Raw genomic sequence first — 13289 nt, forward strand, 5'->3', positions numbered from 1 at the left:
AAGAAAACCATCAGTGGGATAATAGAATCTTGTCAAATTATTTCTGAAAATTTGATATATTTCCTTTTTCTTAGATTCTGACGACTTTTACTAATAAAGAACTGACTGCTTATGCAAAAGCTGGAGCCGTAGCAGAAGAGGTTCTGTCAGCAATTAGGACTGTGATGGCTTTTGGAGGGCAAAGAAAAGAAATTAAAAGGTAAAGAGATGTTCCTTTTTACTGTTTTATTTTTAATTCCTAAATCAGTTTTCTTAAGAATAAAGTTTTCTTAATAATGATTTCTTGATTATCAGCCAGATGTTCTAACCACTAGGCTACTCTGAGGAGAAAGTCAAGCTTTGGAGTATTGTGTATGAAAAAAAAGGGTTCTTAGGATCCAGAGAGCCCTGTAGAAGTCAGAGGGAGCCCAAAGTCCAAAGGAAGGAAGGAGAGTTGCCCATAAGTGAGGGGAAGTAAGAAGATGAAAGGGATATTACTCTTTACTACTATTCTCCTTTGTGTACTGAAAGACTGTGGAGTAAATTCTCAAAAAGTCGTCAAACTTTAGGCACCAGGATGATGCCTGCTAAGCATGAATTCTATAATTGCAGTTCTGTGCCATTGTAGAATACTATGTCCACAGTTTGACATATAACCTTAGGTGCGAGTACTTACGCCACGTCAAAGGCTGGTGTAAGTGCTCACACCTAACTGTTGACAATTAGGTGCGTAACCCCTAGTATTCTATAACTTCCATGCGTAACTTACTGCCACACCCCCCAGGGCCGGTCTTAGCAAGTGCGGGGCCCTATGCAGACCAATTTGATGGGGCCCCACCCTAGCCCTGCCCCCACCCTAACTCCACCCACACCCTAGCTCCAGTGCCAGCCACCCCTCCCTCCGAGCTCCAAGGCCCCCAGCTCCAGGGCTTGTCGATCCTGCACAGTCAGTGCCAACTGAAAGCCATGTCTTTTTCACAAACACAGATACACCCTAATCCACTATAGAATAAGTAGTAATATTTAAACTTTCTATTTAGACAAAAATTAAACTGAACCCCCAAGATGCCAGACTCTGCATACAATGCAACACCACATAAACACAAAATGTCCCCTAGTACTGTGCAAAATATAAAGACAGCAGATGTAAATTTGAAAAAAAACTAACAAATACCAATCACTACTTTACAAATTAACAAATAGAAATAAAACAAATATAGAAAATAAAATAATACCATTTTATTGGACTAATTTTAGCTTTCAGAGGCCAAAACATCCTTCCTCAGGTCAATACAGTATAGTACTGTTACAGTATCCTGTCCTGACCTGAGGAAGGGGGGTTTGTTCTCCGAAAGTTAGCCAAAATGTATTAAAATTAGTCCAATAAAAAGATTATCTTGTTTGCATGTTCTATTATAAACATTTATTAACACAGCTACAATACTACTTTATCCTAAAGCAAAAAAATAAAAATATATATTTTATTTACAGTTTGTTGTCTCTGGTTTCTGCCTTCCTCATTTTCTTTTCACTGTCTTCCTTCCATCTAGCATCTGTCTTTGGTCTCTCTCTGCCATCCAGTGTGCCCTCTGCTATCCCCTCCATCCAATGTCTGCCCTCTCTCCTTGCTCCTTCTATCCACATCTGCCCCTGTCTGCCCTCTTTCTCTCTCCCCCTTCCATTCACTGTCTGCCCTTTCTATCCCTTCCATCCACTGTCTGCCCTTTCTCTCTGCCCCTTCAATCCACCATTTGCCCTCCCTCTCCCATCCATCCAGGGTCTGCCCTCCCTCTCGCTCCCCCTTCCATCCAGGATCTGCCCCTCTCTCTGCCCCTTTTTTTCAGCCCCCAGTTCCAGCCCCACTATCCCACCAGTCCCCCGTTTCAGCCCCAGCCCTTTTCTACCACCAGTCCCGAGCTTCAGCCCCCAGCCACTTGTCCCTGTCCCCTTTTCAGCCCCCAGTTTCAACCCCAGCCCTTTTCTCTCACCAGTCCCAAGCTTCAGCCCCAGCCACTTCTCCCTGTCTCCTTTTCAGCCCTCAGTCCCCACAGTTTCAGCCCCTGCCCCTTTTTAGCCTCCAGTCCCAGTACTAGCCCCCTTATCCCACCTACCCTCCTTTTCAGCCCCCAATTCCAGCCCCCTTCATCCACATGCCTTGTATTAGGGCCCCCCTTTTCAGCCCCAGAACCATTCTCCCACCTGACCCACGCATGCCCCATTTTCCCACCAGCCCCAGGCATGGCCCCCATTTTCCCATATGGCCCCTTCTCAGACCCCAGTTCCAGCCCCCTTCTCCCATCTGAGAGCCCCCTCCCCTCCTCCCATTCGAGAACCCCCTCGCCTCCTCATCCCAGTCCCTTCTGCCATCCAAGAACCCCCTCCCCACCCCAGTCCCTTTGAACCCAGTCCCCTTCAACCATCTGAGAACCCCCTCCCCACCCCATTCCCCCATCTGAGAACCCCCACCCTTCTCCCATCTGAGTCCTCCCCCCCATCCGACCCACCTACCAGCTCCTCCGTTCTCCTGCCACAACCCTCACTGCCTTTAAAAAAAAATTTGCGAAGCGTAGGAGTGGCAGGCAGTGCCTCGCGTCTGTCCTGCTAGTAAAAATCTCCTCAATGTTGTCGGGCCTTCCCACACTGAGTCCCGCCCTCCTCTGAGGTAACTTCCTATTACTGGAAGGGCTGGCGGGACTCAGTGTGGGAAGGCCCGACAACGTCGAGGAGATTTTTACTAGCAGGGCAGATGCGAGGCGCTGCCTGCCACTCCGGCGCTTCGCAAATTTTTTTTTAAAGGCAGTGAGGGTTGTGGCAGGAGAACAGAGGAGCTGGTAGGTGGGTCAGGTCGGGTCACTGACACCCGGGGTGGACCGCCCCCACCGCCCTGCCCTTCTTGCTACGCCACTGTAGGGAGGGGGGACGAGCTTGGGCGGTCAGGGCGACTTCAGGCGCGCCACGTGGGGCCCCCTTGAGCGCGAGGCCCTATGCGGTCGCCTCAGTCGCCTCGCCCTAAGACCGGCCCTGCACACCCCTGACCCTCCCATGCTCCTCCTACAGTCATGCCCCCTAGAAGTTACGCACTGTAGAAACTGCGCACACAGCTTTTAGAATAGCAACTGTTGGCAGTTTACTAATGGGTGCCAATTAATGCCAATTAATGTCAATGTAAAACAATAATTTGCTATTAACTCCAATTAACAACCAATTATTAAATTAAGTTACACATGCAACTGACCTTATTCTATAAATTGTGCGTGCAGCTTTACACACTAAGCATAAAACTGGGTGCCCAATTTTATAGAATTCGAGGAGGGGGTTGCCTGTGGAAGAGGTTCTTTTTTCTGTAAAGACTTACTTTTCAAATATCACACCCATGTCTATAGTGCATCTGTTAAGTAGAAGTAATATGGGTTCCCCCTAATTCTAAAAGCTTGCATGCCCAACTTCACACTGAGCATGCAAAGTTGTGTGCCCAAGTTATAGAATAAGGTCAATTGCTGCACGCATAACATAATGGAATAATTTGGTGCTAATTTGTCTTAATTAATTATTGGCTTCAATTTCTGCTGATTGGTACTATCGCATGTAACTGCCCTTAGTCAAGATTCTTAACTTGGACTCTCAAGTGGTTAAGTACACAATTGTGTGGGGCGTTAGGAGCATGCCCATTACTTGTGGGCACAAGTTATAGAATATCTGCAGTTAAACACCTAGCTGCCTACAGTTAAGTACAAGCATTTACACAAGCCATTTGATGTAAATACAGAATCCATGCTGAGCACTCAGCATCTCGGTGCCTACATTTAGGCAATCTTTATAGAATTTAACCCCTTGGATCTTAGAGTGGATTAATTGTTTCCCACTTCAGAGAATCTATACCAAGTTTCCCAAGGCATTCAGGAACCATGTGAACCTACTGCCTATAGCGAGTGCCCAAAAGGGAAATACATACATATTTTGTTTACTAATTGTAGCAAACCTCATTGGGACTGAGAGATGCCCCAGAGGCTGGTGCACAAACAATTTCAGTAGGGTCTGTGGACAAAACTGTATATTCCTTGTCATCAGCAGCAGATGAATCCATTAACTGATGGGTTGTATCCGCCTACCAGCAGGTGGAGATAGAAAACACTGAAATAGCCCTTGGATGGCTAGTCCCATTCTGCCTTCCGTATTTCTCTATCTCCCAGCAGGTGTGGACGTAGCTTGATCAGCTCCTGGATTTCAGACTGCCTGGGGTGGCTCCTGTGCTTTGCCAGTTGAGCAGGGGTGTTGTGTCTGGTGGTGCCCACTTTAAAGGCATATAGGTTCACCCTTTCCCTGCCTTACCCATTCCCCCATCCTCCCGGAGTCCCTCTGTTGCTGCCTGCCTCCAACTTTCCTCACAGCGTTAAAAAAAAAAAAGAGTGCGCTTTTACTGCGTGGCTGTTCTGAGGTTTTCTCCGGAGATTCTGGTTCTGTGCAGCTTGACCGGAGCTTGTTGACTCGGTCTTCTGCAGTGAGATTGGTGCCCAGCTCCTCCGGGGAGGTCCCGCGGATGCCGTTCCGAGCGGGGTGTTTTTGGCGCGAAGCCGCCATTTTATTGCTATATTTCCGTCCAGTCGGGCGATGGCTGCTGAGGGAGTTAAGTGCTTCTCCCGTTGTGGTAAACACAGATCAGCAGCGGGGCTGTGCAAAACTTGCTCCTTAGATACTCGTGCTAGTACGAGCATGACAAGCGATGATTCTTCTCGCTCGATGGAGCTGGCAGCGGGCACCATTTTGGAAGCACCGCATGTCTCAACCCTCGTGGTTGTGGAGGAGTCTGAGTGCAGGGGGACGCCTCGTTTTGAGGCTGCCAGAGGAGCTCCAACATCCGTTTCTCCTAATTCGGAGGCAGAGGGTCAGGTGAGTTCTCCCCTGAGTTTGTGCTTCTAATGCATAAAGCCTTCATGCTGAAAAGAGCTCTGCCGCAGGTGTCTGACACTGCGTTGCATTCTGGATCCCCTCCGGGTGTTGATGGCTACAGAGGTTATTTTGTCCCCCGAGCGTTGGAAGGACGCTAAACGTACATGGGTAAATTCCCCGTCTGAAAGTGACGCACCTCCCTTCCCCCCCCTCCCCGTGGTTGGGCTGTAGGGAGTCTGAAGGATCTGGCAGACCCTCATGGATGAAGGATCTGGATGAGGGTGCCTGTTTGCCACTGGATTCTGATGATCCCATTGCGGTTCGGATTTTCCACTGCAACGAACTGCCAGCTCTCATTACTGACGCCTTGCAGGCCCTCTCGATTGATGATCCTGCCGAGGGCGATGCCTCCTCTGTTAATCTTAGGATGGCGAGTACTAAGAAGCCTACTCGGTCCTTTCCTGTGCATGACTCCATCCACGAGCTTTTCAGCTCAATGGTCTGACCCCAATGGGCCTTTGAACGTGGCCAGGGCTAAGGGTCAGCTTTACCCTCTGAGAGAGGAGCACTTGGCCCCTTTGGGGATGCCTAAAGTGGACGCATTGGTCACGGCGGTGACAAAAAAAGACCACTCCCAGTAGAGGGAGGGGTCGCGTTGAAAGACATGCAGGACCGGCGGCTAGAATCCGCGCTGAAGCGGTCCTTTGAAATTTCGGGCCTTGTCTTAAGGGCATCTATTTGCAGTTCCTATGTAGCCTGGGCATGTCTTTTCTGGTTACAACAGGTGGTGGAGCAACCCGCGGATGGTGCTGTGTCCCTCGCTGAGGTTGCCCCACAGATGGAGTCAGCCCTGTCATTTTTGGCTGACACACTTTATGATCTGGTCAGAGCTTCGGCTAAGCAGATGTCTGTGTTGGTTTCTGCCCGCCGCCTCCTTTGGCTACGGCTTTGGGTGGCTGACATGGCCTCTAAGCAAAGGCTGGTGAGGTTACCCTTTCGTGGCCTCCTGTTATTTGGAGAGGATTTGGAGAAGATTGTTAAAGACCTAGGGGACTCTAAGCCCCAGCGGTTACCTGAGGATAGGCCGAGGCCTTCTTCCAAGGGTCCTGTGTTTCCCTCCTCTCCTAGACCTCGCTTCTGTGAAGCTCGCAGGTATCGCCCGGGGCGCTCTGCTGGGTTTTCTCAACATGCCTGTTTTCAGCAGAGGAACTCCTTTCGCTCGGACAAACGCTCCACAGCAGCCGGTTCTTGGCCTGGAGTTCAGGGGCGTACTCCACAATGATGGGATGCAGGTCCACTCCTCGATTCCTGCAGTTGGAGGACATCTTTCCCTCTTTTTTGAGGCGTGGACCAAGATTACCTCGGATCAGTGGGTCCTGGACCTGATCAGAGAAGGTTACTGACTGGAATTCGGTGCCCCAGTGAGAGACGTGTTTGTGGAGTCCCGATGCGGCATGGCCGTAAAACGGGTGGCAGTAGATGAAACCTTGCAAGTCTTGCTGCACCTCGGAGCGGTGATTTGCGGTGCCTTCCGCTGAACGCGACTGCGGCCGCTATTCCATTAATTTTGTCATGCCTCAAAAAGGCAGGTCTTTCAGACCGATCCTCGACTTACGAAGAGTCAATGAGGCCCTAAGTGTATGACACTTTCACATGGAAACCCTGCGCTCCATCATTGCGGCGGTACAGCCAGGAGAGTTTCTCACATCTCTGGACCTAAAGGAAGCGTATTTGCACATTCCTATTTGGCCCCCGCATCAGCGGTTTCTCCGGTTTGCGATGTTGGGACAACATTTCCAGTTTCGGGCCTTGCCTTTCGGCCTAGCCATAGCTCCCTGTATCTTTTCCAAGGTAATGGTGGTGGTATCTGCCTGTCTCAGGCGAGAGGGTATCAGAGTGCACCCTTATCTCGACGACTGGCTCATCAGAGCAGATTCGGAAGCCGAAATTCGCCTTGCCACAGCCAGAATGGTTACAGTCTTGCAGACTCTAGGCTGGGTGGTCAATATACCCAAAAGTCACATGACCCCCTCTCAATCTCTTGATGATTTGGGGGTCTGGTTCGACACGGCCTCGCGGTTTGTCTTTCTCCCCGACCACAGGAGGTGCAAGCTTCAGAATCAGGTCCGTCTGTTCCTGCGGATGCCTCGCCCGCAAGCTTGGGACTTTGTCCAGCTGCTGGGGTCGATGACGGCCACCTTGGAGGTGGTTCCTTGGGTGAGAGCGCATATGAGGCCTTTGCAGATTGCCCTGCTTCAACAGTGGTCTCCGATTTCCCAGGAATATCAACGCAGACTAACGTGGCTCCTTGCGGCCCGGCTCAGTATGGAGTGGTGGCTCTCCGACAGGATGCTGCACCAAGGAATGCCTCTTGTGCTTCCTTCTTGGTGCCTGGTGATAACGGATGCCAGCCTTTTGGGCTGGGGAGCGCATTGCCAGGGAAGCTATGCTCAGGGTCAGTGGACAACTGTGGAAGCGGGGTGGTCCATCTATCACTTGGAACTGAGAGCGATATTCCAGGCTCTTATGGCCTTCCAAAAGACTCTGAAGAGGCTTGCTGTCCGGGTCCTGTCAGACAACATGACAGCGGTGGCCTACATAAATCGTCAGGGTGGCACTCAGTGCAGGGCCCTGACCGCGGAGGCCGCACAGATTTGCCACTGGGCCGAGCTCCACCTGCAGGTTCTGTCAGCAGCTCACATAGCAGGTCAGAGCAACGTGGAAGCCAATTTTCTCTGCAGGCACCAAATCGACCCGGCGGAATGGGATCTGGCAGAAGAAGTTTTTCTTCAGATTTGTGCCAAATGGGGGGCACCCGGAATGAATCTAATGGCGTCAAGTGCAAACGCCAAAGTCCCTCGCTTTTTCAGCAGAAGGAGAGATCCTCACTCGGCGGGGTTGGATGCTTTGGCTCAACCCTGGTCCTCGGGCCTCCTGTATGTGTTCCCTCCTTGGCCCTTGATAGGGTGAGTCCTGTTGGGTCCGGTATCTTTGGAAGATTCCTGCTGATTTGGTCTTACGGCCTGGCTCTTGAGAGGGAGCAATTGAGAGTCAAGGGCTACTCTAACAAGGTCATTTCCACTCTCTTGCAGGCCCACAAGCAGTCCACCTCCACAGCTTATGCTCAGATCTGGCACAAGTTTGAGGCGTGGTGTGTTTCAAAGGCGATCACTCCCATGCGGGCAACTGTCTCACCGGTGCTGGACTTTTTGCAGGATGGCTTACAGAAAGGCCTGGCTTACAATTCCCTGCGGGTTCAAGTAGCAGCATTGGCATGCTACCGAGGGAAAGTCGCTGGCTTTTCCCTTGCTGCTCATCCGGACATTGACCGATTTCTCAGAGGGGTGCTTAGGCTCTGTCCTCCCGTGTAGGCGCTCTTGCCCGGCCTGGAACCTGGGGCTGATGTTGAAGGCTCTCCAGGGTTCGCCTTTCGAGTCGCTTAAGCGAGCTTCGGAGAAGGATGTGACTCTCAAGACAGTCTTTTTGGTGGCCATGACATCGGCTAGGCGCGTGTCTGAGCTTCAGGCGCTGTCCTGTTGGGACCCTCTTCTGCAATTCTCGGAGTCCGGAGTAACGGTACGTACAGTGCCCTCCTTCCTACCTAAAGTGGTTTCAGCATTTCACCTGAACCAGCCTATTTTTCTTCCTTCCTTTTCTAGGGAAGATTTTCCGGACTCCTTTGGGCAATTGCATCTTTTGGATGTCCGCAGGGCCCTGTTGCAGTATCTACAGATGTCTAATGACTTCAGGACTTCTGATCACCTTTTTGTCTTGTTGACAGGTCCTTGACGCGGGGGTCCAGCATCTAAGGCCACTATAGCCCGTTGGCTCAAAGAAGTCATTTTTTCTGCGTATCTGCTTTCAGGCCAGTCTCCGCCTAAAGCGTTTAAGGCACATTCCACGAGAGCGATTTCCTCCTCGTGGGCTGAAATGGGTGCACTCTCTCTTCAAGAGATCTGTAGTGCGGCTACTTGGGCTTCCCAGCTCTCATTTGTCCGGCATCACAGGCTGGAGTTGCAGCGAAGCGGGACGCGGTTTTTGGAGCACAAGTGCTTGCTCGCGGTGTGGCCTGTTCCCACCCTAAGTAGGGAGTGCTTTTGTACATCCCATCAGTTAATGGATTTATATGCTGCTGATGACAAGGAAGGAAAAATTAGGTTCTTACCTTGGTAATTTTCTTTCCTTTAGTCACAGCAGATTAATCCATGATCCCTCCCTGTCTGACTTTGTTTTTTGTTCAGATCTTTTATGCAGATATATATCTCATCGGGAGAAGTTGGAAATCAGTTTTCAGAATTTCTACATGCTGTTCTATTACAGGAGGTTGAGTTCATCCCTCCTTTGTGTGGTTATTGCACCTGTTCTGGGGCGTTTGTTCACTGTGAGGAAAGTTTATGTTATTCTACCTTTATGATTCACTCTGCTTTGGAAATTTCAAATACTGAAGGCAGAGTGGGGCTAGCAGTCCAAGGGTCACTGTGGTTTTTCAGTGTTCTCTATCTCCACCTGCTGGTAGGCGGATACAACCCATCAGTTAATGGATTCATCAGCTGTGACTAAAGGAAAGAAAATTACAAAGGTAAGAACCTAATTTTCCCATTTTCCCCAAAATTCTAACTCACCACACACAAATGTCTCCTAATAGCAGGCTTTAATAGTGAAAAGTACAACTAGATAGGCACAGTAAAATCACAGGAAAAAATGTAGTAGAGATGCTGTTCTGAATTATAATAAAATACTCAGGTACTGGGCTATCAAAAATGTACAAATATATACAAAAGAAGGTGTAACATCATGAGAATTTTAACAGCTGTTTGTTCTGTTTTACATTCTTTGTGCTGTGCACACTTCTGTCAGTCCGTTACGTTAGTGCTTTTATTGCTGACCTATGGCAGCCCTGATAGCAAATAGGAAGAAGCTGCCTGCATTCTATTCCAGCTCTCATCTCTAGGCCTCTGAGCTTTGGTTGTGGTTTTTCTCTGAACTTGTTGTTTTGTTTTTCTCCTGTATCTGCACGTCAGGAAGTCACATGTTCACACTAGAAGTTTCCAGAGAAGGTAGAATCCTCTTGAAATTGATAGAACAACAGGAGGGTTTATGATAATTTGAGGAAGAATCTGGTGGCAGCAGTAAGTTACCCCCCCTAAATGTTATAAGCTCCCTGCTTGCCTGCCAAAATCGAGGCACCATGGTTTCACTAGAGGCAGGTCTAGTCAGACAAGTCTATTTAATTTCTTTGATTGAGTTACATTGAGGGAGAACGTTAGATGTGGTGTATTTAGATTGTAGCAAAGCCTTTGACACGGTTCTGCATAGATGACCAGTAGTACTTTTCACTATTAAAGCCTGCTGTTAGGAGACATTTGTGTGTATTGGGTTAGAATTTTGGGGAAAATTATACAGTTTTGTCTATAGATCCTACTGAAATTGTTTGTGCACTAGCCTCTGGGGTATTTCTCAGCCCCAATGATCTGAGAGGTTTGCTACAATTAGTAAACAAAATATGTATGTATTTCCCTTCTGGGCACTCGCTATAGACAGAAGGTTCACATGGTTCCCTGAACGTCTTGGGGAACTTGGTATAGATTCTCTGAAGTGGGAAACAATCCACTCTAAGCACCAAGGGGATAAATTCTATAAAGCTTGCCTAAATGTAGGCACCGAGATGCTGAGTGCTCAGCATGGATTCTGTATTTACATCAAAGGGCTTGTGTAAATGCTTGTACTTAACTGTAGGCAGCTAGGTGTTTAACTGCAGATATTCTATAACTTGTGCCCACAAATAATGGGCATGCTTCTAACTTCCCACACAATTGTGCACTTAAGAACTTGAGCGTCCAAGTTAAGAATCCTGACTAAGGTCAATTACATGTGTTAGTGCCAGAAATTGCAGTCAATAATTAGTTGTTAAGACCAATTAGAATCAAATTATTCCATTTTGTGCTGCATGGAACTGACCTTATACTATAACTTGGACACACAACTTTGTACGCTCAGCATGAAGTTGGGCACTCAAGTTTTTAGAATCAGGGGGAACATGTATTACTTCTTCTTAACAGATGCACAATAGACATGGGTGTGATATTTGAAAAGTAAGTCTTTACAGAAAAAAACCCCTCTTCCACAGGCACCCCCCCCCCCCTTGGTATGGGCCCTAAAGTGACTGATTGGGTTAGGAACTGGTTGAGTGGAAGATGACAGAGGGTAGTGGTAAATGGAGCTCATTCAGAGGAAAAGGATGCTATTAGTGATGTGTCGCAAGGTTCGGTTCTTTGACTGGTTCTTTGTAATATTTTTGGAAACGATATTGCTGAAGAGCTGTTCTGGTAAGGTTTGCCTCTTTGTGGATGATACCAAAATCTGCAATAGGTAGAAACTCCTGATTGTGTGGATAACATGAGGAAGGGCTTAGTGAAGCTAGAGGAATAGTCTGGAAATTGGCAGCTTAGATTTAATGCTAAAAAATGTGGAGTCATGCATTTGGACTGCAAAAACCCTATGGAACAGTATAGTTTAGGGGGTGAAGAACTTTTGTGCATGAAAGAGGAGTGGGACTTGAGCTTAATCATGTGTGATGATCTTAAGATGGCCAAACAGGTAGAAAAGGCAACGATGGCAAAATATAGAAGGACTAGCCGTTAAGCCCGTTAAAACGGGCGAGTATTGGAATGTTTTTTCCCAAGGCCCCCCTCCCCGGCCCCCTCCGTCCCTCCCTCCCAGCTCCAAGGCTCCAGTCCCTCCCCCTTCCCAGCTGCAGGGCCCCCTGCCCTCCCTCCCAGTTCCAAGGCCCCATTCCCTCCCAGCTCCAAGGCCCCATTCCCTCCCCCCCCAGCTCCAAGGCCCCCCTCCCCAGCTCCAAGGCCCCCTGCCCTCCCTCCCAGTTCCAAGGCCCCATTCCCTCACAGCTGTAAGAGGCCCCCCTGCCCTCCCTCCCAGTTCCAAGGCCCCCTGCCCCCCAGCTCCAAGGGCCCCCCGTGCCTCCCTCCCAGCCAACTGGAAGGCCCCCTTCTGTCCACCCCTCCCAGGCTCCCAGCTCCAAGGCCCCCTCCTTCCCTGCCAGCTGCAAGGCCCTCTGTCCCTCCCAGCTTCAAGGCCCTCTGTCCCTCCCCCTCCCCTCCCAGCTGCAAGGCCCCCTCCCCCTCCCTGCTCCAAGGCCCCCCCTGCAATCCCTCCCAATTCCAAGGCCCCTCCTCCTCCCTCCCAGCTGCAAGGCCACCCTTCATCCCTCTCTCCCAGCCAGCTCCAAGGCCCCCCTCCTTCTGAGACCTCCCATGTCTCCTGCCCTCCCCTCCCCCCCCAAGGTCGCCGCTACCGCTCCCCCCCCCGGAGTCGCCACCGCCCCCCTCCACCCGGCCTAGGCCCTCTCTTCGCTATTCAACTTACAGCAGCGCCGAAACAGCAGCAGGCAGCTCAGCTTCAGCTGCCGTTGGCCTTCCTTCACTGCCTATGCCCCGCCCTCGTGTGACATCACATCGGTGAGGGCGGGACACAGGCAGGGAAGGAAGGCCGACGGGAGCTGAAGCTGAAGCTGAGCTGCCTGCTGCTGTTTCGGCGCTGCTGTAAGTTGAATAGCGAAGAGAGGGCCTAGGCCGGGTGGAGGGGGGCGGTGGCGACTCCAGGGGGGGGGGGGGGGGGGGTGGCGGCGACCTTGGGGGAGGAGCGGTAGCAACGTCGGCGGTTCCCTCCCTCCCCTTCCGCGCAGTTTCCCTCTCTGTCCCGCCCCCATCATCACGTCTTGACGCGGGGGGCGGGACACAGAGGGAAGTCTCTACTGCGCATTTGCAGGTGAGTCGGTCACTTGCCATTTATAGGTTTGATGCTTGGGTGCCTAGGAAGAGGAATGGCCAGTAGGAAAAATGAGGTGATGGTGCCCCTGTATAAGACTCTGGTGAGATCTCATTTAGAATATTGTGTATAGTTCTGGAGACCGCACCTTCAAAAAGATATAAACAGGATGGAATTGGTTCAGAGAGTGGCTACTAAAATGGTAAGTGGTCTTCATCACAAAATGTATAGGGACAGACTAGATCTCAATATGTATACTTTGAGGTGGAAGAAGAGAGATATGATAGAGACATTTAAATATTTATGTGGCATAAATGCATAGGAGGTGAGTCTCTTTCAGTTGAAAGGAAGCTGTAGAACACTGTTGCATAGGGTGAAGATGAAATGGGACAGACTCAAAGGGAACCTGAGGAAATACTTCTTCAAGGAAAGGGTTGTGAATTCGTGGAATGGCCTCTCAGTGGAAGTGGTGGAGGTAAAAACAGTATATGAATTCAAGGGAGCTTGGTATAAGTACATAGGATCTCTAAGGGAGTGATAGGGAGAATAGATGGAATGGATGGTCAGACTGGATAAGCCATATGGTCTTGATCTGCCTACATTTTTCTATGTTTCAATCATACTTCTCTCTCCATTCC

The 13289-nt window shown here is 49.9% G+C and overlaps 1 protein-coding gene across 2 annotated transcripts in view; it reads left to right on the forward strand.

Moving 5' to 3' along the window:
• The window catches only part of ABCB1 (ATP binding cassette subfamily B member 1), a 265216-nt gene that overhangs the window by 98710 nt on the left and 153217 nt on the right, over positions 1-13289 (forward strand). For both annotated transcript variants that reach the window (XM_030199760.1, XM_030199764.1), the window contains one exon: positions 75-199. In XM_030199760.1, the coding sequence (XP_030055620.1) occupies positions 75-199 (125 nt within the window). The remainder of the gene's footprint in view (positions 1-74; positions 200-13289) is intronic.

The sequence above is a fragment of the Microcaecilia unicolor genome, chromosome 1 (assembly GCF_901765095.1).
Source record: "Microcaecilia unicolor chromosome 1, aMicUni1.1, whole genome shotgun sequence".
In the NCBI taxonomy this organism is placed as follows: Eukaryota; Metazoa; Chordata; class Amphibia; order Gymnophiona; family Siphonopidae; genus Microcaecilia; species Microcaecilia unicolor.